This window comes from Manis pentadactyla, chromosome 4 (assembly GCF_030020395.1).
Source record: "Manis pentadactyla isolate mManPen7 chromosome 4, mManPen7.hap1, whole genome shotgun sequence".
Classification (NCBI taxonomy): Eukaryota; Metazoa; Chordata; class Mammalia; order Pholidota; family Manidae; genus Manis; species Manis pentadactyla.
This window is the reverse complement of record NC_080022.1, coordinates 80714205-80740594: the sequence shown is the minus strand read 5'-3', so window position 1 is coordinate 80740594 and position 26390 is coordinate 80714205. Positions and strand designations below refer to the sequence as shown.

The 26390-nt window shown below is 40.4% G+C and overlaps 1 protein-coding gene and 1 non-coding gene across 3 annotated transcripts; one reads left to right on the top strand and one right to left on the bottom strand.

The window, feature by feature from the left end:
* Positions 1-207: 207 nt before the first annotated feature.
* Positions 208-12683, top strand: DNTTIP2 (deoxynucleotidyltransferase terminal interacting protein 2). Of its 2 annotated transcripts, XM_036906517.2 has the most exons (7): positions 208-357; positions 1372-2993; positions 4376-4514; positions 7264-7359; positions 8390-8554; positions 10134-10243; positions 12394-12683. In XM_036906517.2, exons 1-7 carry the CDS (start codon positions 286-288, stop codon positions 12485-12487), a joined length of 2298 nt encoding a protein of 765 aa, XP_036762412.1. In that variant the 5' UTR covers positions 208-285; the 3' UTR covers positions 12488-12683. The 2 variants fall into 2 exon arrangements, with proteins under 2 accessions (XP_036762412.1, XP_057356420.1); XM_057500437.1 differs by lacking the exons at positions 10134-10243; positions 12394-12683 and having other exon boundaries at positions 7264-7368; positions 8398-8548.
* A 10689-nt stretch (positions 12684-23372) lies between these two features.
* TRNAR-UCU (transfer RNA arginine (anticodon UCU)) lies at positions 23373-23457 on the bottom strand. The gene is given in 2 exon segments: positions 23373-23408; positions 23421-23457. It is a non-coding gene; the product is annotated as a tRNA-Arg (tRNA).
* Between the last annotated feature and the right edge of the window lie 2933 nt (positions 23458-26390).

The following is a 26390-nucleotide window of genomic DNA, read 5'->3' as shown; positions in this document are numbered from 1 at the left end:
TTCGTTCGTGTGAAACGGAGACGAGGGCCTTCAGTAACTGGGTTTCGCCGCTTCGCGAAGATCTGCAAAAGGCTGGTATGTGTTCAACAGCACTGGAGTGAATGCTAAAACACCTGCCCTAGGGCATCCGAGGGCCCAACGGCCCGGCTTGGGTCGGCAGACGGGAGGCAACTACGAGATTCTCGCGATACCCAGGATCCTCGCGGAAAACACCAGCAAGGCACTTCTCTGACGCACTTCCGTGGCGCCGAAACAGGCAGGCCGTGGTACCTGAAAACTGGGAAGATGGTGGTTACCAGGTCGGCGCGGCCTCCGGCCAGCACCCGAGCCACGTCGCCTGAAAATTCCCAGCAGGAGGTAGGAGATCGCACGGCCGCCTCTTTTCTGCCCGCCGCCTCGTCGAGATGTGCTTAGGAAGGTGGGGGTGGCTTCCTCGAGGGTCGCATGGGACGTGCAGGCCAACGGCGGAGAGGGCCCGAGGTTGCTGCGCACTGACGCGTACCAGGCCCCGAGCTAAGTCTAGCTTCGTCTTAAGTCCTCACTAAAGCCTTTTAAGGCACTCTTTGACTTGGAACAGAGAAGTTAGGTAACTGGCCTTGGGTAGTTCGGCTCCGTAATACAGATACATAGCTCAGGCCTTTTAGCCCTAGAGTCAACACCGTAGTAAGGAGGATTACCAAGCGTCAGCCTAATTTAGTGGAATTGGAGTGAAGGGCACCGTTTTCACGTGGGAAGGTTTGCCGTGGCCCCACAGCAGCTCCTTTTGGCGGGGGAGGAGCTGCGGTGACGCCACTCGGTGGCCCTCAGTTGCGCTCGCTGGCCGACTGCCCGCTGCCTCTAACTGCGATGAAGAGAACGGAGCGTTAATTCGTGTATGTATGTAAAGGTAAGGGTACCATCGTTGTAGGTGTGTTTCTAAACACATCTTTGCTCAGAGTTAATACTTCCCTTCTACCCTCTTCTTTACTTGTGTCGGAATGTAGGTCCACCTAGCATATTTGAGTGGAGAAAATTTTCTGCTCCCTAAAATCAAATACAGATCTTGGGTAAGGCGACTGAGGCAGAGCCCAGCAAATGCAGGGTCAGATCCAATGTGTAAGTTTAATTTATTTTTTAATCATAGGCGGTGGTTCTTGTGAAGCAGGGTTCTGCAAATGCTGGGTCACATCCAGTAATTAAGTTTTGTGTGTTTTATCATGGGTGGCAGCTGCAATGGTGTTGGTTGATATTTTTGTATTAATCTTGTTTTCCTTAATTTTTTAGTGCCCTTTTAAAATTTGCTTCTGAGGGAGTGCCTCAACTCACTCTGTTCTTATCCCATTCTTACTTAATTACAGTGTGTATTTTTTGTTTTTATTTTGTGTCTTACAGAATTCTAAAAGAATTCAAGCACATCCAAAAGGCAGGAAGGAAACTCCATCTGCTGAGCCAAGTACTGCTGAATCAGGGACCACTAGGAAACAAAGTCCATTGCCTAGAACTCCTAAGACCAGAAAAAGGAAGAGCACAGCTACAGGCTTATTACCAGAAATGAACAAACCGTCTACTGATGGAGAGATCTCTGAAGCAGAATCAAATTGTTCTGTGTCCAGGCTCCAGGAACCCATTTTAAGAATAACTAGAAGACGGCAGATCTTAGTTGCATGCACCCCAGTGTCCTCTGTTAGGAAGAGGCTGAAAATAACCCCATTAAAAGAGTCTCATACTGAAGAAGTCTCTGAAGCTGAGTCACAAGTTTTAGGTATTTCTAGAATTGTGCTTCCTACAGTAATAACTACAAGAACCATAGGAAGGCAGGCTAAATCCCTAAAAGATCCAAACCAAGAATCACATGTAGAAGCTGATTCTGATGCTGAGTCATCATGCTCAGACATTTCATTTTCCAGTATTGCAACCAGGAGAACAACAAGGAGTATGCACAGGAAATTGCAAGCACAAATGAAGGAGAAAGGTACTAAAATTGTACCAGGAAATGAAAAGCAAATCATAAATGTAGCTATGAATTCAGAGGATTCAGATGCCAGACAAATGTCTTCTCGTTCACAAGCAAGATCTCTTTCTAAGATAAATCAGCCAGATTTCTGTAGTGATAGTGATGACTTTGATGATGATTCCCTCCACAGAAATTCAGAAAAACAACCAACAGTGCAAAAACATTTTAATATAGGAGAGGAAAAACAAGCCAGTGTTACACCTCTCAGTGAAATACAGCAGAATTGTAAAAGTTTAGATGAAGAAGCTAAAGGAATAACAGATGAGGGAAAAGAAATTAATGAGAAAAATTTGCAGCTGAAGAGTCTTTCTGAACTTGAGGACACCAGCCTTCAACAGTTAGTTTCTCAAAGACATTCGACCCCCGAAAATAAAACCACATCAGAGCCCTCAAATCTGAACTGTGAGGCTGTAATGAAATCATTAGCTCAAACATTTGCAGTTGTTGAAGTAGACAGATGGAATGAAGAGAGAAAGAGCACCATAAAAACAAGTGACTTGACAGAAGTTGGTGATAGTTGTGGCAGTAAAGAAGACTGCGCAGATAGAGGTGGCACTGAAGACATGAATGAAGAAAGGGATACGGATTTTGAGTATGATACCAGCCTATACAAGTCTGAGTTCAACACATCTCAGGATAAAGGTCATTCTGTTTTATTAGTTCTCAGCAGTGATGAAAGCCAGCAGTCTGAGAACAGTGAGAATGAAGAGGACACTGTGTGTTTTGTTGAAAATAGTGGTCAAAAGGAATCATTAAATGGCGTCTCAGAAAGTATGTCATGTGACAATGCATTGTTTGTAATTGACACAACTCCTGGATTGAGTACTGATAAAAATTTTTACCTGGATGAGGGAGATAAGGCCAGTGAGGTTGCCACTGAGGAAGAAAACCAAGAGGAGGAAGAGGATGAACAAAGTGAAGAAGAACTATCAGACCATGATGAAAATAAAGATGAGTCTAGTGATGAAGATGACTTACTAAGTAGCACAAAGTCAAAGTTGTAAGTTTTACCTTTGTTTTTGAAAGTAAGATTTTGTAACATATTTCAAGTGGCTAACTGACCATAAAATGTAAAGTATTAGAAAACATGGGAATTGAGAAAAAGCACCACCTTGAGTTCTTTATGGAAGAGTTTGTTAGCTAGTATTTCCCTCATCTCTGTGAGTGCCTTTGTTAGTCAAATTCTTCCCAGCAGTGACAGCTGTCAGTGCTCCTTTTGGTGATATATTAGAAATCATCTGTTAAGATTTTCCTGCAAGATTGTTAAGAGCAACATAAAAGGAAAGTAATTTGTTCTTTTTCTCTGTGTTTATTTTTGAGAAACTAAAAATAGAGAAAGGCCTGAGAAAACCTATACCCATTTATCACCCATTGAAAAGCACTAATGTTTGGGGCTGTTTTGTTTAGTTTCTTTTCTGTTTGAAATTTGTTTTTTCCGAGACACAGACCCTGGTGACAGTGTATCCACTGCATATAAAGGCCTCCTTGCTAAGGATCTATACATTAATAGATGCCCAGTCCTTAAACAAATTAAATCTCTGAGTCTAGGCTCAGGCCTTTAAGAGCCACACTCCTCCCCAGGATAATTCTAATGTATATTTAGGATTGAGAATCACTGCCAAGGTACTGCAATAGAATGATTTCACTTTCCAATAGAGGAAAGACTTTCAACTGCTCAGTTTATATGAATTACTAGGGAAGAAAGTTTAAGTCCAAGTATACTTGATTATAAAAAGGACTTACCAGTAACAAAAAGTAGAAATTCTCATTGTATAAATACATCAGGAGCCCGGGCCGGCTGCAGAAGATTCTGACTTGGTAAGTCTGGGCTATGACATTTATATTTTTATAAAAGCTCTGTTGGAAAATACGGATTCTCACTAAAACTCACTTATTGAGAAGTATTACCAAATAGTTTGAGTTCCCAGAAAAACATTCTAACTTTGGATAACCTAGAAGTTCAGAACCTGTCCTTCTTATTGGTTTTAGAGATGGAAGTATGCATATATGAAGTTGAGCTGAATTGCCAGAGGTATCGCCCCCTCTTTTCTGTAATTCTTTATAAAATCCCTTTATGAAATCTGTTGGCATATTGTGTAGCATTGTTCTCTGTAAGAAAATCTAGGGAATGAATTTGGATGTGCTCCCAAAATGCTTTTTTGGTTAACTTATCATCCTAGAATTTTCTTTTAAATGACTTTACTCAATTTAAAATATATGTTTATTCACAGTTTTTGAGAAACTCCATTGTAAAAATTTTCTGGGGTTTTTTGATCATTGAGGGTAAAAGGAGAGAAGAAAAAAGTGATTTTCAGGAATACAGTTCAGTTGTTTTCATTTTGATTTAAGCACTTGATCTTTAAGTGGTCCTTTCTCTTTCAGTCTGAAGTTGACAAGCAGCAGCATAGACCCTGGTCTGAGTATCAAGCAATTAGGTGGTTTGTATATTAATTTCAATGCAGATAAACTACAGTCAAATAAGAGAACACTAACACAGATCAAGGAGAAAAAAACAAATGAGGTAAGTTACATGAAGTTTTCTATTGGTGTTCATAGAGCTAGCCAATTACATCTAGCAGTGATTAGTTCTTGGTAAGAGACTAGTTTTCCTACAGTAAAACCTTAACCTACTGTGCCTTTTTCCCCTCTTTCCAGAATAGTCATTTCTTCTTTTTATAAAGTCCTAGCTATAGAAAATGACACTTGAAAAATAAAGTAATACAGGATGAATATTCCTCTTGTACCTGCCAGTTATGATCCCAGGAGTTGTGTTTTTATTCTTGTACTTTTATTTATTAATTGTTCTGGACCCTGTTGAGAATCTGAAAGCTGAGTGCCTCACAATACCTCCCCAACCAAGAAGTGCACATGTGTATATAGACTTAAAAATTAATTTGGAAATGAATGGAGTAAACTCATCCAAACCCTTTGCCTCAGCTACCTACTTGCACAGTGTTTTCCCAGCTCTCCATTTTCTAGTCTTGCTGCCTCTTAAGGTGTCTTTAGTCCAAGTGCCTGTTTGTTAATTGAGATGTGCTGAGGCACTTGACCTCACTAATTGCCCTCCTCTTCCCTGCCTGAACCAGCTCTTTTGTTTTCTCTGTCCTGGTTAATGACACCAAATCTCTTTCCCTTTTGCAGTCCGTGAGTAAGCCTAGAGGATGATGCTTCTTACATGCTTGCTTCTGTTTCCTCCTTTTCAGGCCGTTGTCACTGGCTGGTGCAGGCCTCCATTTTTCATTCTGGACTACTGCAGTCGCCTCCTTCCTCTTGGTAGATTTCTCTTTCTGAATACACATATCTCACTATGATCTCCTGTTTAAATCCTCCAGTGGTTTCTCAGCCTTCAAGGGGCCTTCCTCCAACTCTGACTCTGTCAGCTTTGTTCTTGCCATTGAGGACTACTGTAGTTCCCTGAATATAAAACCTTCCCCAGGCCAATGCAGAGATCACACTTCACTGCCTTTGGGAAGCAAACCTTCTCTGACCCTAGTCCCTACCCCACCTCCTCTGTGCATCTGTAACACACAGTATAGATGTGATTCATTATTGATCATGTGGTGTAGTTGGTGTTTCACTGTGTTTTATTTTTGTAAAACAGGATTTCTCAACCTCAGCAATACTGGTGTTTGAGGGCTGGATAATTCTTTGTTGTGGGAGGCTATCCTGTGCAATATAGGATGTTCAGCATATTCCCTGGCCTCTGTCCACTAGACGCCAATAGTAACCATCCTCCCTGCCACACACATACCAGAAAATGTCCTTAGACATTGCCAGTTGCTCCCAATTTAGAACCACTGTCCAATAGCCTAGTACTTGACACACACAACAAACCCTTATTAATCTGTTAAATAATGTCATGTTCTCTTTTCTCAGTGAAAGGATAGTCTAGTCTGCTGCTATTCTACCCAGAAACTTCTAGGCCTGAACCTAGATTTAGGGTTTCTGAATTGATCATTGATTTCTGAATTGGTCCTTTGAAATGTTATTCACTAAATATTTGCTGTATTCCTATGAACTGTTTTGAGGGCTAAGGAGCCGTCTTTAAAGGAGCTGTCTTTACTTCTTACGCTGGGGGAAGTGACTCATTACCCCGAGGATCTTTTTGATTTCACTAACAGTATTATGACAGTGTGTAATCATCCTAGGCAAGTAACAAAAAATGCAGAATTTGTTTAGGGAAGAATTAACACTTGACTACACAAAATTTTAAAACTTAGGCAATTAAAAACATCTTAGCAAAGACATATAAAAGACCATAGGATAATATTAGCAAGATACAAAATATATTTTACCATTAATAAGAACACAACCCTATATAAAAATGAAAAACAACCCAAAGAAGTACACACATCCCCACAGAAGACTTAAACATAGCTAATAATACACAAAAAGATGATGGACAGCCAGTGAAAACAGCTATAAGGCACCGCAGAACATACAAATACCTAGTGTTAATACTTAGTGTTGGTGGCAATGTAAAGATCACTGTTAAGCTGTTGGTAGGAGTTTATATTACTTGACTGCAAGGCAGTTTAGCAGTAACTATCAAAATTTACAGAAATGACCACAAGTGCAGAGATGATGTTAACATGGTTTAATGGAAGAGTTCAGTGGAGACTGTTAAACTAAATGTCAGAAGAGAACTTGTGCATAATAGCTATTCAAGGAATGAAATTAATCTGTATATGAAAATTGACATTGAAAGAGTATCTTGATATGTTTTTCAAGATATGCAAAGAGTAGATTTGTTTAGATAGGCTATCCCACTGGTACAACAAAGTATATTCTGTTTAATCAAAATCTGTAATCACTGTACTTAATAGTCTAGTCTCCTGAGATCACAGGAAGCTGTTTACCAACATCAAAAGGACTTACTGAAGACTAGTCAGATTTTTTTCAGGGATTTCACGAACCACTTGGCATTTTTCCAGTTGTTTGACACAGGTGGCTGTTTGCAAACCAGTAAATAGAAGTGGACACATTGTATAAATCTGGTGTGTGCAAATACAAATTAGAAAAAATTTGAGATGAATATCAGTTTTACATATTGTCTAAAATAATCCTTAGTTTTTCTCAAAAAATTTTACTGTGATGTAATTTATGGATTTAAGGACAGGAACAAATTTGCAGTAGTATGTCTGCATAAAGGAGGTTAATATGTTTGGAGATGTCTTCAGTGTGGAAGATGTTAATGCTCATAGGCAAAAAAAATGTTGACAAAATCGTGACTTTCTGACATTATTTTAAAACCAATTAAATTTTTATAGTTTCTGCAGAAAGCTGTCATTACTCCTGATTTTGAAAAAAAATTCTGTGTCCCACCATATAGTGAATCGAAGTATCAACTTCAGAAAAAACGCAGAGTAAGTACAGTTACTCTTATTTAGAGTGTTTGGATGTTCAGACTATACAACGAAGTTGTAAAATACATTTTTCCAAAGGAAATTATTACACATACCTAAGGGCACATAAAATACAGTTTGGTAGATATTTTATATGGATTTGCAGTAAGTGGAAGTGCACTAAGTGATGCGCATAGATAGATACAGCTTTTTTTTTCCATCTTTCAAAACAGTGACAGCATGAGAACTTACTGTACACACCTCTTGGCTTATAGGTCCTGTTTACTAAGGGGTAGGAGCTCTGTTGCAGGCTGTTGTTAGGGAACTTAATATAGTCAGCTAAAAACCTTAGTCTGTTTAGTCTGCTAAATGAGAGGATAGAAAAACTATTTTCTTTGGTAAAATAGAGGGAATTGAATATTTGCTATATTAACTAATAAACATAAGGAAAATAACAAGCGTAAGAAAAATTTGGATTTACTATAAACAAATGCAAGGAAATTTGAGACTGGTCTTCCAGTAGTGTCACTAATACAGAGCACTCTGGTACATGGTAGACATAATTGGATGAATGAAACAAAAATAAATAAATAGCTGTAAGTTTTCAAAAGAAAAGATTTTTTTTAACTTTAGAAATAATACAAATTTCTGGACTTTTGGAGTGACTGAATAAAAGTATTAATGTGTACAGATAAGCTCCACAAGGGAAAATGTTCTTATACATTATCCCTTGTATAGGCTATTTTAGACAATAAAAATTGAAGCTGTGGGTTAGTCTATCGGCAATCCTTACAAAAATACAGAATAAATATTAAGGAGACCTCACTAGTGAAACCAATAAGGCTGTGCCTAATTTATCAGAGAATCACTTTTGTGATTTAATTCCCTGTATGAAAGATGAATCTAGAGACATACATTCTGTCAAGTAACCTTATTTGTCTTTAATTTATGAAATTTGCTATATGTATTATTTTGGGAGAAATGAAGTGTTGTTTATAAACTGCTTATTAAGGTTAGAATTTTCTGTTTGTTTTTGAAATCTGAATTTTAGAAAGAAAGACAAAAAACAGCAGGTGATGGCTGGTTTGGTATGAAAGCTCCAGAGTTGACAGATGAACTAAAAAACGATCTCAAAGCACTGAAGATGAGAGCAAGCATGGACCCAAAAAGGTTTTACAAGAAAAATGATAGAGATGGCTTCCCCAAATACTTTCAGGTATGAAGCAAACAGAATGATGGTGGGGTGATGGTCTGTGGATTTTTGTTTGGAAAGCACTATAGTGACATTTCTGTTTACCATCTAAAGATGACGAATATTTGTGGTGTACATCTGCTTAGGCCATAAATAGCCAGAAGCCAATTCAGACAGTCACCAGCTTGTAATGGCTTTCCATACAGAGAGAAGGTGTTGCAAATGGTAGCTGGGTTTCCAGGTCACCTCTGTAAAAGTTGTGGAACCTAGAGTATGGGTACATGAATAATACTATGACTATATCATACATGAATAATACTAGCCTAAGAGGATCCTTGCAGGATGTAGGAGGAAAGAGGAAATATTTGCAATAACTCTTCTTTTCAGGTTAGAGGGGCATCCTCAGGCAAATTCTGAAAATTAGTTAAAAGTTAGTTTTCAAAGTGTTTTAAGATAGAAGTCCAGTTGATTCATCCTGTGGTGGCTCTCAAGTTCATTTTGTCCTTGGCTACCTTTCTTGTCACTCATCTGGATTACTATAATAGTCCTTTGCCCCCAGGTCTGCTCTCCCTGCTAGTCCATCCTCTACACTATAGCCGGTATCTAATCTTTAACACAAAAAAAGGCAATCTGTTTGTGATACACCCCCTTTTGTGATACACCTCAATTATATCACAGTTACCATTCAATGATACCTTCAGTGATTCTTTATGATGTATAGGATATGAGTCTATGTCCCTCAGTATGGCCCTTCACATCTGTACCTAAACCAGTTCACCAGCCCTTCTTTTGTCACATAGCCCTCTTAAGTGCCAACACATTAGCTACCCAGTCTTAGAATATGTGCAGACTGGTCTTGGCATTATGACTTGGCATGTGCTTGGCTCTGCCATGCTTGCTTGGTGAAATTTTACCCGTACAAATCCAAGTTAAAATGTAATCCTTTGCAAAATCTTCTTTACCTCCCTTAGGTAGAATTGGTCGCTTAGTTTTCAGAGCATCTATAATGTTTTTTATTCAGCATAATACTATGTTGTGCTTTAATTCTGTTACCTGTATGTGTATCAGCCTTAAGACTATGGGCTCCTCACTGGCAGGACCAGATGTTGTCTTTGTTTCCCAAACACCTGCACAATGTCTGGTACATAGTGGACACTATAAATTTTACTTGGTTGTATATGTGAACAAACACAGAGTGGCCACTAGAAGGTTCTACATTGGCAGCATTTATAATAATCTAGAAGATCAAACATGTATAGTAGAAGTTATGTGTTAGTTTCGTTAAATTGGGAGATTAAAACGAGTTTATTACTAGTCCCATTTTTCTCTAGTTACACTATTCTTTAAGAATTTATTATACTGTTTAGCATTAAATTATATAAAAGCAATTTTAGGTTTACTATAAACTAATGAAGAAATGCAGATTGAGTAGGTGACTTACTTTTGCTTTAATATTGGCAAAAGTAACTTTAACATTGGTATAATGTAAGTTTCTGTTTTCCATTCTTTTCTATAAATATACTTTATTAGAGCTACCCTGAAATATGAAAGCAGCTTGGCATTCAGGTACTGCATGACTCATATTTCAATCAATTGTTCACAGATCGGAACCATTGTTGATAATCCAGCTGACTTCTACCATTCACGAATTCCCAAGAAACAAAGGAAGAGAACTGTTGTAGAAGAACTGCTTGCTGATTCTGAGTTCAGAAGGTAAAGGAGTTCATGTTTTGCTGTATAATATGTATGCCTTTCCTTTAGAATGTGCATAAACTTTCAAAATTTGAGGTAATTTTTCAATATCTTAGTATGGAGTTCCTCAACAGCAGCACTATTTGCATTTTGGATGGGATAATTCTTTATTAGTGGGGACTATCCTGTGCCTTGTAGGATGCAATGTTAGCACCCTGCCCTCTGCCAACTATGTCATTAGCACACACACACACCCCCACCCCCAAATTCATGACAGTCAGAAATGTTTCCAGACTTTTCCAGATGTCCCCTGCAGAGCATAAACATTCCCAGCTTAGAGCCACTGCTTTAGAGGGAAGCTGGAAAGTATTTGGCTAGAGGAGAATGAGCTCCAAGGAGACGGAATCAGTAGCCAGGTAGGCATTGAGAACACCAGACAGGTACAGTGTCATACAAGTCAAGGGAAGAGAACATTATAAGCAGGTATAAACTGGAAGGAGTGGTTAACAGGAATAAATGCTGCCGAGAGATTAAATGATATAATAACTAAAACTTCCTTTGGATTTAGTTACATGGATGTCACAGTAACCTTGGCCAGGAGTTTTAGAGGAATAATGAGGAAGAAACCAGCGGAAGGGACTGGAGAGTTAGTTGAAAATGATGAAATGGAGACAAATCTTTGAAAAAGTTTGGTTGTGAGGAAGAATGGAGAGGCAGGGCTAGTGACTATGGTTTAGAGGATTTTTTAAGATGGGAGCAATCTGAGTATGTTTAAATGTCCTTGAAGCAGCTGCATATGTATTACAGACTTAAAAGTATATTTCATATAGATACTTTTGCTGAACTTCCAGATTAGTTTAATAACAAAAGTGAAAGTACTTACTAAGGGTTTTGAAAATAATGTAGATTATAGGCATGGAAAACAAATTTAACTCAAGTTTTATGTAAGCTATTTAATGAATCTGGGTAATGGTAAAATTTAGAAATAATTATTCTCTCCTTGGCTATCTATATATTGTTGGCTTCCAAATGTGTATGTCTAGTCCAGCTCTCTCCTTAGTCCAAACTCATGTGTCCAACTGATGCCTCAGGAACATGCAGTGGATATCTTAAAAGCACCTCTAAGAGCTAACTTGTGGTTTCTCCTGACCCCACCTTTCCTGCACAGTCTCGTTCTCTCTCAGAGCTCTGTACCTCACAACTGAACAGCAGTACCATGCATCCATTAGGGCAAGTGTTTGATAACACCTGCTCTCTTCAGTCCCATACTCAGAGTCCCTCCTACTTCCTAATCTCTCTCAAGCCTGTCTCTTTCTGTCATTCTCCCCAGAGGTATGGTGCCAGCTAACTGAGTCTTTTCCTACCTAACTGTTAACTATAAGTTTCATATGAAAATTGACCTACATGTTATAATCTTGATGGCAGTCTCAGAGGTCATAGCAATGTTAATAGTGCTATCACTTAAAAATAATCCTAGAATAAGAAGTTAGGGTAGTAAACTAGAAATTCAGTAGAATGAAACTCATAAAATTGCAGGTTAGAGGTCATCTTACCAGTTCTTTTGTTTCCCATACTTCAGTCATTGAATACCATTTGCATAATGTTTCCATTATCTGTATACTGCCTACTTGATTTTAGAAGGAAACTTTATATTGCTACTGTACTGGACCACACTTTGAAAACCTTTGGTCTATGATGTATTTCTTAAGGTTCTAAGAAATACATGGTGTGTTTTCAGGTTAAGCATAAACTTTTGTCTTATGTAGTCCTTATTTCTACATTTTTATTCCACAAAAATGTTCAAAGTATTTGATAACTATCTGGTATCACTAGATATTGTACATGGTCATTTAATGACTGAAAGTTTTAAAAAGCCTTCCCTCTACACTTGAATTTTTTTCTTACTAGACTCACAAGTAACAGTTTTTTCTCACTAGACTGCAAGCTCTCTGAGGGCAGGACTATCACTCTGCTTCACTGCTCTGACCCCAGTTCCTAGTATGGCTCCTTATTACATGGTGGAGCAAGACACATGGTTATGACTAGATAGTGAAAATGCTAAAAAAAAAAAAAAAATTGACATTTAGAAGCCACCATCTTCCCCGCCAACCAAAAGTAACATCAACTTCTTCAAATGTCTAGTGACTTGAAGGTTTGGTTTTTCTTTTTAGATATAACCGAAGGAAGTACTCAGAGATCATGGCTGAAAAAGCAGCAAATGCAGCAGGAAAGAAGTTTCGAAAGAAGAAGAAATTTAGAAATTAAGAATCAGCAAGCAAATCATAGTATTTTACATCTCCCCTTTATTTATTTACTCAAGATGTTCTGAAGACTAACACCGTCACATACATTAACATTGGCTAGCCCTATCTGTATATAGGGGTTTCTGTTCAGAAGTTCATTTGAAAAGGAATCAATTACATGCTCTTTCCCTTGAAATAAAGATAGGTATGTCTACAAAGACCCATTCATCCTTGGACCCTTTGAAGGGGAAAAGAAGTAAAGAACCTCAACCATTTTAAGATAACATTTTTTGTAGAGTTTTCAATGCTTGGTTATTTAAAGAAAAATGAGCTAAAAGACATTTAGAAAGTATAAAGGTTGCTAACACTCACAAATTTAAAATAATATCAAACATAGATAGAGGATCCTGTAATTACTGTATAGGGGGAGGATGGTAGACAGGAAACATCCTTTTGCCAGCTGCAAATTCAGATCCAAGATACTGGTGAGGTTGAGATACAGAGATCTGCTTGCTGCCAATATAAAAGCCATAATTGAAACCAAAGCAATGATGATCAAAGAACTAAATGATTAAGCTATTAAAAGGACTTAAAAGATAATAAAGACTACCTAGTAAATTTGGGTTAGAGGTAGAAGTAGCAGTAGAGCTGTTATCCTTCCTTAGCAACTGAAACAGGAGGACTGATTTTATCCAGATCCATTGTTGTATTCCAAGTGAAACAGGATTAACTGTATATAATTCCAATTTGGCCAGGAGACAGACAGAATGGCCCAGTTTGTCTCATCTCCAGTTGCAGAAGTACGCATCCTGGCTAAGCTGCCTGTGGCACCCAAGGAATGCTGGGTCATTTCTACTAGTGCTTAATAGGACATTCTTGGTTCTGGGTGGGTTTTTTCCTTCAGGTCATTAGGTGGGACCTCTGTTCACCATGCATACTGCTTGTGATTTCAGTAAATAAGTCTCATATTTTGCATTTATTGCCTGGGATCATAGGCAACCTAATAACACTGTCAGATGGCAAATTCATAGGTGGAATTAAGGAAGCATCTGTATAAGAGAAGCATCTATTTTATAGAAAAACCTGTATTCTAATCATTTGTTAAACAAGGACCTGCTATGAGAGGACTAAATACCAAAACAAGAAGATACAACAGTTAGTTTACCCTTTACACATTCTTCCAGAAAGAGACATTATTAGCAAAAACAACTGTTAATCTAGTATGCTATGAGAACACTTTAAGTTGTCAGTCATTCTGTGTGGTGGGACAGCTCTGCACAATTAAGAACTAACTAGTTTTTCTCAGGCTTAGGCTGTGGAGTGGGCAACTTCTTACCTCTTGTATGATTTTCTTGCTGGTTTCTGACTCATGAATGAATGCTAGAATAGGTTGAATTATTTGATACTTCAAAACTGCAGTTATGGCAAATATTATGGTGCACTTTGCTGGGAAAATGAGATTAGTGACCTCTAGTCATTTCCATACAAAAGCAGCATTAGACTAAGGCAGTGTTGGAGAAAGAACGGAACCTAAGTGCTGAATCCTACTCTGTTGCTAAGCCACATTACAGGTCCTCACAGTATGTGTTTTATTTACTTAAAAATTTTAACATGCTCTTTTTTGTTTGTCTCCATTGATTTCATTTTTAAGTTTATTATATGTAATTCTGTAAGCTACTTAGCTTGAAACAAAGAGTTTTAGCAAATGTAAAATACCTTATTCAGTGAAATAAACTGAATTACTCAACTAAAAATCATTTAAATTACTCACCTAACATTTCTTATAAGGAATTTAAACTGGTAACATGTACAACTGCTGCTTCTCAAATGTGATCACAGATTTATTTCAAATCTTCAAAACTAAGAAAAGTATCAAACTGGTTAAGGGAAAGATCAGGAGGAAGTCTCTCAGCCTTCTATAACTATTTGGACATTTGAATAATGGATGTATTTGTCTTGTTTTTTACGCAAAGCAGCTCTTTTGGGAAACAGGTTTTTGAGGCTTTGGCTTGTGTGTCAGTAAACTCAGCTCACTGGGGCTAAATGACTACCAGAAAGTACTTTGAGTCAAGTGAAAAATATAAAGCATACAAATTTGCCGATATGGTAGTGTGTGGATGAAAGCAGGGCCTTTAGGATACCTAAAGATTTTGAAAGATTTCTAAAATACCTCATCTTGTTTCAAAATGCTTTTAAGCAGCTTATAAAAAATGCTTACAACACAGCTTTTTGAGTGAGGAAATTAGGGAAAGTAAGGATGGAAGAAATAAGGTGGTCAGGGTGGCATTATTAAAAAGAAGATCCTGTGAAATAGTTGATAAAGGCTCTGAGATTCCTCAAAAACCAGTTGTGTTCAGTATTCTACCAAAAGATGAAAAACAAACGAACTATGTTAGAGAAACGCCATTATTCCTATTACGACCTGGGAAAATGTCTTACAGGTCACTGTAACAGTGTCAGACAAGAGGCCGTACTTGTCTGGACGATAAATGGCAGGGTTTTAAAGGGAAGAGGGGGAGAGGGATCTATATAGGAAAGTTCAATAAAACTTTGAGTAATGGATAAATTCATGGACTGCATTCTTAGAAATAGCAAGTTACAAGAAAACATACAGAAAGGAAAAATAATAACATCTCCAGGGGTGGAATTACTGGGTCAAATGGTATTTTTATTTTTAGTTTTTTTGAGGAACCTCCATATTGCTTCCCACAATGGTTGAACCAATTTACATTACCACCAACATGTAGAAGGGTTGCCCTTTCTCCACACCCTCACCAGCATTTGTTGTTTCTTGTCTTTAGGGATGTTGTCCATCCTAACTGGTGTGAAGTGATACCTCACTGTAGTTTTAATTTGCATTTCCCTGATTAATAGCAATGTGGAGCATCTTTTCATATGCCTATTGGCCATCCAAATTTCTTATTTGGATAAGTGTCTGTTCATATCCTCTGCCCATTTCTTAATAGGGTTATTTGTTTTTTGGGTGTTGAGGCATGTGAGTTCTTAGTATATTTTGGATGTTAATCTCTTATCGGTAAGTCACATGAATATATTCTCCCATACTGTAGGATGCCTTTTTGTTCTGCTGATCATGTTCTTTGCTGTACAGAAGCTTTTTAGTTTGATGTAGTCTCACTTGCTCATTTTTTAATTAATATCCCTTACGCAAGGAGATGTGTTCAGGAAAAAGTTGCTCATGTTTATATTCAAGAGATTTTTCTTCTGTGTTTTCTTCTATGAGTTTATGATTTCATGACTTACGAATGTAGGTCTTTTATCTATTTCAAGTTTACTTTTGTGTATGGAGTTAGACCATAATCCAATTTGATTCTCTTACATGTAGCTGCCCAGTTTTGCCAACACCAGTTGTTGAAGGGGCTCTCTTTTCCCCATTGTATATCCACAGCTCCTTTATCATATATTAATTGGCTGTATATGTGTGGGTTTATATCTGGGCTGTCTATTCTGATCCATTGATCTATGGATCTGTTCTTGTGCCAGTACCAAATTGTTTTGATTCCTGTAGCTTTGTAATAGAGCTTGAAGTTAGGGAGTGTAATCCCCCCAGCTTTGTTCTTTCTTAGGATTGCTTTGGCTATTCAGAGTCTTTTGTAGTTCCACGTGAATTTTAGAACTATTCACTCTAGTTCGTTGAAGAGTACTGTTGGTATTTTGAAAAGGATTGCATTGAATCTGTAGATGGCTTTAGGCAGGATGGTCATTTTGACAATATTCTTATCCATGAGCATGGGATAGATTTCCATTTATTGGTATCTTGCTTAATTTCTCTCATGAGTGTCTTGTAGTTTTCAGGGTATAGGTCTTTCACCTCCTTGTTTAGGTTTATTACTAGGGATTTCATTCTTTTTGATGCAGTTGTAAATGGAGCTCTTTTCCTGATTTCTCTTTCTGCTAATTTGTTGTTAGTATATAGGAATGCAACAGATTTCTGTGTATTAATTTTATATCCTGCAACTTTGTTGAATTCAGTTATTCTAATAGTTTTTTGGTGGAGGCTTTTGGGTTTTCTATGTATGATATGTCATCTGCAAACAGTGGCAGTTTAACTTCTTCTTTACCAATCTGTATGCCTTTTATTTCTTTGTGTTATCTGATTGCCATGGCAAGGACCTCCAGTACAATGCTGAATAAAAGTGAGGAGACTGGGCATCCTTGTCTTGTTCCCAATCTTAAAGGAAAAGCTGAAAGCTTTTCGCTGTTAAGTATGATGTTGGCTATGGGTTTGTCATATATGGCCTTTATTATGTTGAGGTACTTGCCCTCTAAGCCACTTGTTGAGAGTTTTATCACAAATGGATGTTGAATTTTGGCAAGTGCTTTTTCAGCATCTATTGAGATGATCATGTGGTTTTTATCCTTCTTTTTGTTGATGTGATTGAAGTTGATTGATTTTCAAATATTATACCATCCTTGTATCCCTGGAATAATCCCACTTGTCATGATGGATGATATTTTTTATGTATTTTTGAATTTGGTTTGCTAATATTTTGTTGAGGATCTATGTTCATCAGGGATATTGGTCTGTAATTTTCTTTTTTTATGGTGTGTTTGATTTTGGTATTAGAGTGATGCTGGCCTTATGAAATGAATTTGGAAGTATCCCCTCCTCTTTTACTTTATGGAATACTCTGATAAGGATGGGTATTAGCTCTTCTTTAAATGTTTCATGGAATTCAGCCGTGAAGCCATTTGGGCCAAGATTTTTGTTCTTAGGTAGTTTTTGGATTATCAGTTCTATTTCATTGCTGGTAATTGGTCTGTTCAGATTTTCTGTTTCTTCCTGGGTCAGTCTTGGAAGGTTGTATTTTTCTGGAAAGTTGTCCATTTCTTCTAGGTTGTGCAATTTGTTGGCATATAGTTTTTCATAGTAATCTCTAATAATTCTTTGTATTTCTGTGGTGTCCGTTGTGATTTTTCCTTTCTCATTTCAGATTCTGTTTATGTGTGTACAGTCTCTCTTTTTCTTGGTAAGTCTGGCTAGGGGGTTTTCTATTTTGTTTATTTTCTGCACGATATTAAAACAGCACAATTTTGATGAATCAGAACAAACATGGAATAGAGACTCCAGAAACCCAAATACAAATGGGAATTTAGAAAATGATAAAAGCTGAATTTCAAATTAGTGTAGAAGAGGAGGAGTGTTTGTTATCAGTGATTCTGGGACAAAACTCCCACTTCACTCCTTATACAAAAGAAATATTTTAAGTATAAAAATAGAACATGATGTAATAATCTCAGTGCAGCAGAGCCTCACACCTAGAAACCATTAAAGAAAAGATCGATAGGACGGAAGATGGCGGCGTGAGTAGAGCAGCGGAAATCTCCTCCCAAAACCACATATATCTATGAAAATATAACAAAGACAACCCTTCCTAGAATAAAGACCAGAGGACACAGGACAATATCCAGACCTCATCCGCACCTGAGAGAACCCAGCGCCTCGCGAAGGGGGTAAGATACAAGCCCCGGCCCGGCGGGAGCCGAGCGCCCCTCCCCCCAACTCCCGGCGGGAGAAGAATAGGCAGAGCGGGAGGGAGACGGAGCCCAGGACTGCCGAACACCCAGCCCCAGCCATCTGGGCCCAGACACAGTACGTGCCCAGGGGGCCCTGGATACTAGGAAAACAGGGCAGCAAGAACAGTGAGTGGGCACCGGAGGCCGGGCGCCAGAGGACATAATAAAAGTGCGCGACCAATTTTTTTTTTTCCTGATTTGTTTTGGCGAGCGCTTTTAGGAAGTCTTAAAGGGATAGGGACCCCAATACTAGGGAAACAGGGCAGCAAGACCGGTGAGCAGAGGCCTGAGGCTGGCACCAGAGAATAAAGAAAAACGAGCGGGCACCTTTTTTTTTACTTAGAAAAAAATTTTTTTTTTTTGGTGGTCTTTGTTTTGTTTTGGCGGGTGCTTTTTGGAAGTCTTAAAGGGGCAGGGCGGGACACTTAATCCAGAGGTAGGGAATCCAGGGATCTCTGGGCACCCTAATCCCCTGGGCTGCAGGGAGCAGGGAGGCCCCTTACGGAGATAAATAGCCTCCCAGCCGCTCCCGCTCCAACGCGACTCCACCACTTGGAGTAGCTGCCCGAGCCAGGCCACGCCCACAGCAACAGCGGAGATAAACTCCATAGCAGCCGGGCAGGAAGCAGAAACTCTGCGCTCAGCTGCGCAGCACAAGCCACTAGAGGTCGCTGTTCTCCCAGGAGAGGAGGGCCACAAACCAACAAGAAAGGAAGTTCTTCCAGGCGTCACTTGTCCCAGCTCTGCAAACTATTCCTATCACCATGAAAAGGCAAAGCTACAGGCAGACAAAGATCACAGAGACAACACCAGAGAAGGAGACAGACCTAACCAGTCTTCCTGAAAAAGAATTCAAAATAAGAATTATAAACATGCTGACAGAGATGCAGAGAAATACGCAAGAGAAATGGGATGAAGTCCGGAGGGAGATCACAGATGCCAGAAAGGAGATCACAGAAATGAAACAAACTCTGGAAGGGTTTATAAGCAGAATGGATAGATGCAAGAGGCCATTGATGGAATTGAAATCAGAGAACAGGAACGCATAGAAGCTGACATAGAGAGAGACAAAAGGATCTCCAGGAATGAAACAATATTAAGAGAACTGTGTGACCAATCCAAAAGGAACAATATCCGTATTATAGGGGTCCCAGAAGAAGAAGAGAGAGGAAAAGAGATGGAAAGTATCTTAGAAGAAATAATTGCTGAAAACTTCCCCAAACTGGGGGAGGAAATAATCGAACAGACCATGGAAATACACAGAACCCCCAACAGAAAGGATCCAAGGAGGACAACACCAAGACACATAATAATTAAAATGGCAAAGATCAAGGACAAGGAAAGAGTTTTAAAGGCAGCTAGAGAGAAAAAGGTCACCTATAAAGGAAAACCCATCAGGCTAACATCAGATTTCTCAACAGAAACCCTACAGGCCAGAAGAGAATGGCATGATATATTTAATACAATGAAACAGAAGGGCCTTGAACCAAGGATACTGTATCCAGCACGACTATCATTCAAATATGACGGTGGGATTAAACAATTCCCAGACAAACAAAAGCTGAGGGAATTTGCTTTCCACAAACCACCTCTACAGAACATCTTACAGGGACTGCTCTAGATGGGAGCACTCCTAGAAAGAGCACAGCACAAAACACCCAACATATGAAGAATCGAGGAGGAGGAACAAGAAGGGAGAGAAGAAAAGAATCTCCAGACAGTGTATATAACAGCTCAATAAGCGAGCTAAGTTAGGCACTAAGATACTAAAGAGGCTAACCTTGAACCTTTGGTAACCACGAATTTAAAGCCTGCAATGGCAATAAGTACATATCTTTCAATAGTCACCCTAAATGTTAATGGGCTGAATGCACCAATCAAAAGACATAGAGTAACAGAATGGATAAAAAAACAAGACCCATCTATATGCTGCTTACAAGAAACTCACCTCAAACCCAAAGACATGTACAGACTAAAAGTCAAGGGATGGAAAAACATATTTCAAGCAAACAACAGTGAGAAGAAAGCAGGGGTTGCAGTACTAATATCAGACAAAATAGACTTCAAAACAAAGAAAGTAACAAGAGATAAAGAAGGATACTACATAATGATAAAGGGCTCAGTCAAACAAGAGGATATAACCATTCTAAATATATATGCTCCCAACACAGGTGCACCAGCGTATGTGAAACAAATACTAACAGAACTAAAGGGGGATATAGACTGCAATGAATTCATTCTAGGAGACTTCAACACACCACTCACTCCAAAGGATAGATCCACCGGGCAGAAAATAAGTAAGGACACGGAAGCACTGAACAACACAGTAGAGCAGATGGACCTAATAGACATCTATAGAACTCTACATCCAAAAGCAACAGGATATACATTCTTCTCAAGTGCACATGGAACATTCTCCAGAATAGACCACATACTAGGCCACAAAAAGAGCCTCAGAAAATTCCAAAAGATTGAAATCCTACCAACCAACTTTTCAGACCACAAAGGCATAAAACTAGAAATAAACTGTACAAAGAAAGCAAAGAGGCTCACAAACACATGGAGGCTTAACAACACGCTCCTAAATAATCAATGGATCAATGACCAAATCAAAATGGAGATCCAGCAATATATGGAAACAAATGACAACAACAACACTAAGCCCCAACTTCTGTGGGACACAGCAAAAGCAGTCTTAAGAGGAAAGTATATAGCAATCCAAGCACATTTAAAAAAGGAAGAGCAATCCCAAATGAATGGTCTAATGTCACAATTATCAAAATTGGAAAAAGAAGAACAGATGAGGCCTAAGGTCAGCAGAAGGAGGGACATAATAAAGATCAGAGAAGAAATAAATAAAATTGAGAAGAATAAAACAATAGCAAAAATCAATGAAACCAAGAGCTGGTTCTTCAAGAAAATAAACAAAATAGATAAGCCTCTAGCCAGACTTATTAAGAAGAAAAGAGAGTCAACACAAATCAACAGTATCAGAAATGAGAAAGGAAAAATCACGACGGACCCCACAGAAATACAAAGAATTATTAGAGACTACTATGAAAACCTATATGCTAACAAGCTGGGAAACCTAGGAGAAATGGACAACTTCCTAGAAAAATACAACCTTCCAAGATTGACCCAGAAAGAAACAGAAAATCTAAACAGACCAATTACCAGCAACGAAATTGAAGCGGTAATCAAAAAACTACCAAAGAACAAAACCCCCGGGCCAGATGGATTTACCTCGGAATTTTATCAGACATACAGGGAAGACATAATACCCATTCTCCTTAAAGTTTTCCAAAAAATAGAGGAGGAGGGGATACTCCCAAACTCATTCTATGAAGCTAACATCACCCTAATACCAAAACCAGGCAAAGACGCCACCAAAAAAGAAAACTACAGACCAATATCCCTGATGAACGTAGATGCAAAAATACTCAACAAAATATTAGCAAACCGAATTCAAAAATACATCAAAAGGATCATACACCACGACCAAGTGGGATTCATCCCAGGGATGCAAGGATGGTACAACATTCGAAAGTCCATCAACATCATCCACCACATCAACAAAAAGAAAGACAAAAACCACATGATCATCTCCATAGATGCTGAAAAAGCATTTGACAAAGTTCAACATCCATTCATGATAAAAACTCTCAGCAAAATGGGAATAGAGGGCAAGTACGTCAACATAATAAAAGCCATCTATGATAAACCCACAGCCAACATTATATTGAACAGCAAGAAGCTGAAAGGATTTCCTCTGAGATTGGGAACTAGACAGGGATGCGCACTCTCCCCACTGTTATTTAAGATCGATAAATTCAAATACATGAATTTCTGTAAGACAAAAAATAAAATACCATAAGCAAAATAAAAGCACTAAGAATTATAACAAATATTATAAAGGGCTGGTTTCCTTAATATGTAAAGAATTCCTACAAACCAGTAAGAAAATGACCAATGATGCAGTAGAATATGAGCAAAACTCTAGCAGGACAAATAAATCACAAAAAAAGTAAAAATTATTCTATGTGTGAAAAGATGCACAGCTTTACTAATAATAGAAGACATGAATTGAAAGTACAACGAGGAACCATGTTTGATAACGTCGACTGTGGGGAAATGAGCACCCTCACACATTGCCAGTGAAAGTAAAATGGGTGCAATCTCTCTGAGAGCAGTTTGGCAACATCTATCAAAGTATGCATAAACAAACCTTTGACCTAGCAACTGAACTTCCAAGGACTCTATCCTACAGATATTCTTGCACTTGTGTACAACAATGTAAGAACAAGAAAGTTCACTGAAGCACTGTGTTTAACAGGAAAATACTGGACACCCAAATGCCCAACTATTGGGGACAGTTAAATCAATATGATACACATGTACACGGCACAAGGTAACTACCTGTATTAGAGTAAGAGCAAGTACAGCACACTACCAATTGTGTATCACCTCTGTCAGTAACAACATACACAATAGATATAAAAGTGCTGATGTGCATAAATCTGAAAATATTTCCGAGAACCATTTTCACTATTAGCTTATAGAGAATTGCAAGACTGGAATATAGGAAGAACAAGGGTGTTTACTTTTCCCTGTACCTTTTTGACGATTTGGGTTGTTTGCACAAAGAACACTTGAAATTCCATTCATTCATTGATTTATTAACATTAGAGAAGTGGAACCCTAATCTTGCGCAAAGATTTGAATTGTAGGTAAAAGAGTAATCTCTGAATCATAGCCAGGGGAGCGGGAGGTCTTATCAGAAATGCAAACTCCTGGGCGCCGCCCCTGATCGACCGAATTAAAGGCTCGAAGTGACCCGCAGCAATCTGCACTTTTGACAGGGTCCTACTTAAGATTCGAATCTGTGACCATTTTGAAGCCCGAGGGACATGTCCTGGGCCCGAGGGAGAGGGAGCCGGGACGGCGCAATTTAGCATGGAGGCGTGTCTCCTCATCCTTCCCTGGCCCCTCCCTAGCAGCAGCGGTCGCGCTGCAGACGAAGCGGTGTCACCCTTCGTGGGGGCAGCTCCGCCGGAGCACTTGCTATCTGGGCCCGCCCCGCGCTCTCCTTTACGCCGACACCGCGCCCGCTTCGCCGCCGCCTGGCGCCGCTCTTCCCATCTCTGGTTCAGGCTCCGCAGCCGGCCTGACCCAGGCCCTGAGTCACCGAGCAGGGGCAGCTGCGGACGGGAGGCGAACCGAGCGGGCACCCTGAGGGGAAAGGGCCATAGGGGCCGAATGCGGTAGTGAAACAGCGCAGAGGACGGGAGGCGAGTTAGAGTCCAGAAAAAGGAAAGGAGTTGGAGAGGTGACCGGGCTAGAAGATAAATTACGGGGGAAAAAAAACAACAGCTCGACTCCGCCGGGACTCGAACCCGGAACCTTTGAATGCCTTCAGCCTCTAGAAGTCCAATGCGCTATCCATTGCGCCACGGAGCCACCTGTTGGAGTCTCTGCGCATCTGCCCTGTTGAGCCAGAGGCTATGGCCTCGCGTCCTGGCCCCTACACGCTGAACCGTCCGTTCGGGCGTCCATCTGTGTCACTGAGACCTCCATGGACAGCCGGGAGAGCCGCCACCAAACACAAGCCCGGCAACCGCCCGCCGACAAGGTCTAAAAGCCCGTGAGAGAAAGGCTCCGCCAGTCCGCCACACCCGGCCGGCCGCGCAGGGCAAATCACGCCGCGCTCTTCCTCCCAGTTCCCGTCCTGCCGCGAACAACCCCGCCTACCGGGTCTCTCCCGCGGCTGGCCACGCCCTGTCCCGGCCCGGCCGCGGCTCTGCAGGCCCCGCGCCGGCCGTTGCGCTTACGTCGCACCTTCAGCAGCCGGTCTCGAGCAGCGGCCCCTCCCGGGCCTCGAGCTCTGCCCCGGCGGGCCGCGGCGACGTCTGTGTGCGTGCTTGTGCGTATTTGCGCGGGTTCGGTACCATGGGATTTGGGTTGTATTTCTCTCCCCACAGACCCAGAGCCGAATATCTGAGGTATCCGGGCTCTGGTGGACTGAAGGGGGCTAAGCGCCCCGTGCCGCAACATCCGCCGAAAGCTCGTCCTAGTACCGGACGCTGCCTCCGTGCGCGCCGGAGCACGCGGCTGCGCGGGCAGCGGCCGGGAGGGCCAGCGCGCGCGTGGGAGCGCCAGGAGCATGCGTGTGCGGTGCGTGCGGCGCGGAGGCCCGGAAGCGCGGGCTGCGGAGCGAGCCGGCGGGAAGGAGCTGCGCGGGCAGGAGCTGCTCGGCCCGACGCGTCGCTGCGAATCCGGTAGCTCGGGCGGAGGAGGGGGCGGTAATTCCCAGCGGCACGGCCCCAAAGCCACTTGAAATAGACAATCTAAAAAACGGCATGGTTGCTATGCAGCCACTCCCCTATCCCCCCCAACCCACTGCTGCACCAAGCTAAGACCCGCACAACCCACCCTGTGATTCTCTCCGTTCCTGCCTGCCTAGCATCAACAAGCATCTCAACAAAGCAGTCTGTCAGTGTTCTCAAGAGAGAAGGAGTCTATCAGGAAGAGTAGAGTGTGGTAGGGATCTTCACGTTCTCACGTAATCCCACAACCTTACTGTGAGGCAGGTACTATCGGCCTCTTCGTAAAAAAGGGACACTGCAGCTAAAAGAGGTTAAATGAATTGGGTAGTAATACCCAGCTAGTAAGTGTCAAGAACTGACGGTTTTGAGATTTTATCCTATTGCATGCAAGCTAACGCGTCAGCTTCTCAGTTTCATGGATGCTGACAGAACACGCGAGACCACGGGATCAGAGATGAAAGGCTGTTAGGGCAGAAGCAGTAGCCAGAGTATCAACGTGTTTGTGTTGGTTCCCTGAACCCCAGTTCTCTCAGGAACGAAGCAGGTGAGTCCAGATGGACGCTTGAACACAAAATGGGTTGCATTACAGAAAAGAATGATAAGCTTGCGGTCCCCACCGTTTTATAGCAGTCAGTAAGCAAGCCTGCTCTTTGTCCTATAGGGAGACATCCCCTCACCCTTCCAGGTTGCTCACTGCAAACACAACCCTGAGAAATGACCCAAGTGAGCAGGGTCTTGCATTCTTAGCATTACTTGCAAGAACTTGAAAGGATGCTAAGGACTCATGGTGGATTGCCTGTCCAAGTGGAAAGTAACAGTACCCTGAGTGCAGCCAGGCCTGTGTGTTTCATTCCATCATAATATGAAGTTCCTTGAAAACAGACATTTTAGGTATAACATTGTTTTACCCCCTTTAAGATAAATGAAATAAAACAAATCTTCACATACGAAGCACGAATTCTCATATATACAAAATTATCCTTTAAAATAGAGTATGACTTTAAATCATATTTAAACAAATCTTTATTGACCTCCGTAATGTGCCAGGCTCTGGTGGCATCTCAGTTTCCACTGGTCCTTGGAGAACAGAGGAAGAAATGCTCAAGGCACTTATGGGACTAGCCTGCAGAGGAATTCTGCCTGCGGGTGTTGGAGCCAACTCTCAAATGAGTCACTGACATGATTCAGTAACAATTCAAGCACATTTAACAGTTCTGTGAAGGGGGATCTGAGAAAGAAACCCGTGCAAAGGAAAGCTGTGTGTGTCGTTAATTACACTTTATGACTCAACAAAGAATTTTAGATCTTTGATCCATTTCACTGGTTGAGACCAAACCCTTTTTGTCTGTATGATGAAAAACATTACCAAGATACAGGGTTAGCAGGTAGTGTGGGAAAACCAGGTTTACGTGATCAAGTCTGTGAGCGATCAGATTGCACTTGTGACGCCTTACAATTTAGAAATTGGGGAAGTCACAGAAGAACAAGCACTGTGCATGTTGTATGACAAGTAATAAGCAGTTTACAGTGAGTCTTCAGTGAGTGTGTTCTCTGACAATAAGTGGCTTATAGTGAGTCTAGCTTCAGAGGCAGCAATGTGAGCATGTAAAAGGAATGAGAATGTGTATTTAATTGCCATCTGAGAAGAAAGATCTAGTAGGTTTTGTCCTCCCCTTTCTGGAACCTGAGAGCTGAATTTTCTCAGGCAGTACATACAGTAACTTATACAACCTGGACTAAGAATTCCTGCAAGTACAGAAAGGCCTTCTCTCCTTCGTGCTGGCAGAGGGACCCAAAGCATGGACTATGACTATGTGCATACAGCTGTCTACAGCTGCAATTTTGAGTTACCCTGGACAGCAAAGCCCTAAATTAAACACTGCTTCATTTTGGTGTTTTAAAGTTCAAATCAATTATACACCTCTGGGGGTCTGCAGTAGCACTTCTCATGTTTGTACAGCAAAATTATTTTTATGTTACTATGTTCTATTTACAGTGGAAATAGAACACTATTATAATAGAACACTATAATAGTGGAAGCAGCTTCCACCTTCCCCAGAAACTTAA